Source organism: Mustela erminea, chromosome 6 (genome assembly GCF_009829155.1).
Source record: "Mustela erminea isolate mMusErm1 chromosome 6, mMusErm1.Pri, whole genome shotgun sequence".
Classification (NCBI taxonomy): domain Eukaryota; kingdom Metazoa; phylum Chordata; class Mammalia; order Carnivora; family Mustelidae; genus Mustela; species Mustela erminea.
In genome coordinates this window covers 126,893,752-126,896,391 of record NC_045619.1, presented here as the reverse complement: position 1 = coordinate 126,896,391, position 2,640 = coordinate 126,893,752, and the positions used below count along the sequence as shown (strand labels likewise).

General features: G+C 62.6%; 1 protein-coding gene across 1 annotated transcript; it reads right to left on the bottom strand.

Moving 5' to 3' along the window:
- Positions 1-307: 307 nt before the first annotated feature.
- PTF1A (pancreas associated transcription factor 1a) lies at positions 308-2,055 on the bottom strand. The gene is made up of 2 exons (XM_032349619.1): positions 1,247-2,055; positions 308-866 (listed from the first exon to the last, which is right to left on the bottom strand). Exons 1-2 carry the CDS (start codon positions 2,025-2,027, stop codon positions 664-666), a joined length of 984 nt encoding a protein of 327 aa, XP_032205510.1. The 5' UTR covers positions 2,028-2,055; the 3' UTR covers positions 308-663.
- Between the last annotated feature and the right edge of the window lie 585 nt (positions 2,056-2,640).

Below are 2,640 nucleotides of genomic sequence, written 5' to 3'. Positions count from 1 at the left end.
ATTTGCCTCTATAGGGTGTTTGGAGGACAGGATAAAAATACAGGCCAAAGTTACTATTTAGGGCAGGGAATGGAGATGAAGGGCGCTCTTTGAGACGTGGGGCCTAACCCCCTAACCCACCCATTTTCACTTGATCTTAGCCAAAAGGCAGAGAAGCCGTACCCACCCACTTTCAGATAATCGAATTAAAATGTGTTTCTTACTAGATAGCTACATTTTGCACGTCTGGTTCAGTTATCTTTTACAGACTAAGATAATTCTTCTATTAAAAAAAAAAGCTATCCCGATCATGTAATAAGCAAAAAACTTTTAGAAAAAGGTGTAAATAGCATTTATTAACATCGCTTAGAAATAAACCATATCTGGCAATAAATTAGCATGACGTTTTCTGGCCAGAGTTCTTCCAACAACGCAGAGTTCTGCCAAAGGTGCCGGGGGAAATCATAGGCTATTGCATCCTTTTTAGAAAATCAGGATAAATTATATAAATTATATACTTAAAAAGAGATCGTCTATTTCATTAACTCGACAGGATAATAAATAGATAAATAACAAACAGTTGATTGCCATTAGAAAAATGTGATTCTTAAATTACATTATAGATATTTACATGTACAATATGCACAGAGACATAATCAGATCCTCGGGAGGGTCTGGGACTTCTTAGGACACAAACTCAAAGGGCGGTTCGTTTTCTATGTTGTTGAAGGAAGATTTGCTGTTGAGTTTTCTGGGGTCCTCTGGGGTCCACACTTTAGCTGTTCGGATAATATTTTGTTCTTTGAGTTGCTTTTCATCAGTCCATGAGAGGGAGTGTCCTGCAAGGGGAGGGAGGCCATAATCCGGGTCGCTGGGGGAGGGAGACCCTGAGGAGGTGATAAGAGAAAACAGACCGTGAACGTCCAACTCGATTCCCAGCGGTGTCCTCTGGTCCTTTAGGATCCTCCCCCTCCCCGGGCGCCTCGACAGAACAGACGTCTTAGATGACATTAGAACGAACCCTCTTCCTCGACCCCCCAGCCCCCCAGCGCCCCCTCCCCAGAATCTCGGGAGCTGCAAGTCAGTCGGGGACGCACGCCCTCCCAGCCGCGGTCAAGGGGCGGAAACAACCTGCGAAACACCAACGCGTGTTCAAGGTCGCCGGTGCCCACTGACAGTCTATCCGTCCGTCAGTAGGCACCCAGCCCCTCCCGGACCTTCCCGTGCCCGTCCCCGTCTCCCTGAGCTGGACTGCGGACGCACTTACGGGTGCCCCTATGGCAGATGATAACCTTCTGGGCCTGGCTGCCCGGGCTGTCCCCGCCCAGGCGCCCGCCGCCGCCCGGCCCCCCGCCGCCGCCCGCGCCGCCGCCGCGCAGTGGCAGGTCGGCCTGCACCAGCTCGCTGAGGAAGTTGATGTAGCCGATGGCCAGGCGCAGCGTGTCCACCTTGGAGAGGCGCTTCTCGTAGGGCAGCGTGGGGATGTGCGAGCGCAGCCCTTCGAAGGCGTCGTTGATGGACTGCATGCGCCGCCGCTCGCGCACGTTGGCCGCCTGCCGCAGCTGCTGCAGCTCCGCCTCGGAGCGCACCCGCCGCCGCCGCCGCGCCGCCGCCGCCGCCGCCCCGCTCAGGCCGCGCAGCCGGGCCCCGGGGGACAGCACGGCCGCCCCCGCGCACGGGTAGGCCAGGCACGAGGGCGGGGAGCCGGGCGAGTAGGGGAAGCCGCCGGGGGGCGCCCCTGCCTCGCAGCAGTAGCCGCCGCCGCCGTCCTCCGGCTCGCCTGGGACCCCCGAGGGCGGCGGCGCGAGCGCGTGCGGGGCCGCCGGAGGCGCGGGTTGCAGCAGCAGGCACGCCCCGTCGCGGTAGCAGTACTCGTGCAGCTGGTGGCTGAGGAACTCCACCTCGGCCTGCTCGTCCGCCAGCAGCTCATCGCCGTCCTCCAGAGGGTCCCGAGAGGACTGGTCGGTGAAGAAGTCCTCCTCGTCAAAGTAAGGAGACGGGAAGGCGTCCAGGCCCCCGGGGAAGTGCTCTAGCAGCACGGCGTCCATGCTCCGCGCCGCCGCGGGCCTGAGGGGCCCAGGGGCCTCAGGGGTGGGGGGCGGTGTCTGGAAGTTGGACGGCGAGGTTCCTGCTCACACGGCGGCCTTCTCCCTCCCGGGGCGGGGGTGGGGGCGGTGAGCGGAGGCAGGGAGGACTGGCCGCCTGCTTCGCGCCCCCGGCCTCCCTGGAGTGTCCGCGGTCGCTGGGCTCTGGCCGGCGCCCGCGCTGCGCCGGGGAGGGCTGTGGCCGACCTGCTGGAGCTGTGGGCCGGCACGCGAGGATTCTTATAACTACATCCACAGGCGCGTGCCAGGGACCCGCGGCGCCAGCCAATCACGGAGTGCGGGGTGCCGGCGGGGAGGGGGCCGGGAGGCCCCGTCGGCGGCGCGGGGGCCGGGGAGGCTCTCCTCCCAGTGGGAGCTCCCGGGGCGAGGAGGAGGCGGGGCCCGCGCGGTCCGCGGCCCCTCGCGTCCCTCCGCGTCCGCTCTTCTGACGAGTACCTGCGGGGCGCGGGGCTCCGGGGGCACCTGCGGCCCTCCGCGCCCGCCCCCTGTCCCCGCGCGTGGCGCAGAGCCCGGCCCTCTCGCCGGGCGGCTGGGGCGCGGCGTGGGGCGTCTTCGC

Bases quoted from the DNA above. Each gene is read 5' to 3' on its own strand.
- PTF1A (XM_032349619.1), bottom strand. From the start codon at position 2,027: ATGGACGCCGTGCTGCTAGAGCACTTCCCCGGGGGCCTGGACGCCTTC. The intron at 867-1,246 runs GTAAGTGCGTCC...TCACCTCCTCAG, and splicing joins CATCTGCCATAGGGGCACCC to GGTCTCCCTCCCCCAGCGAC.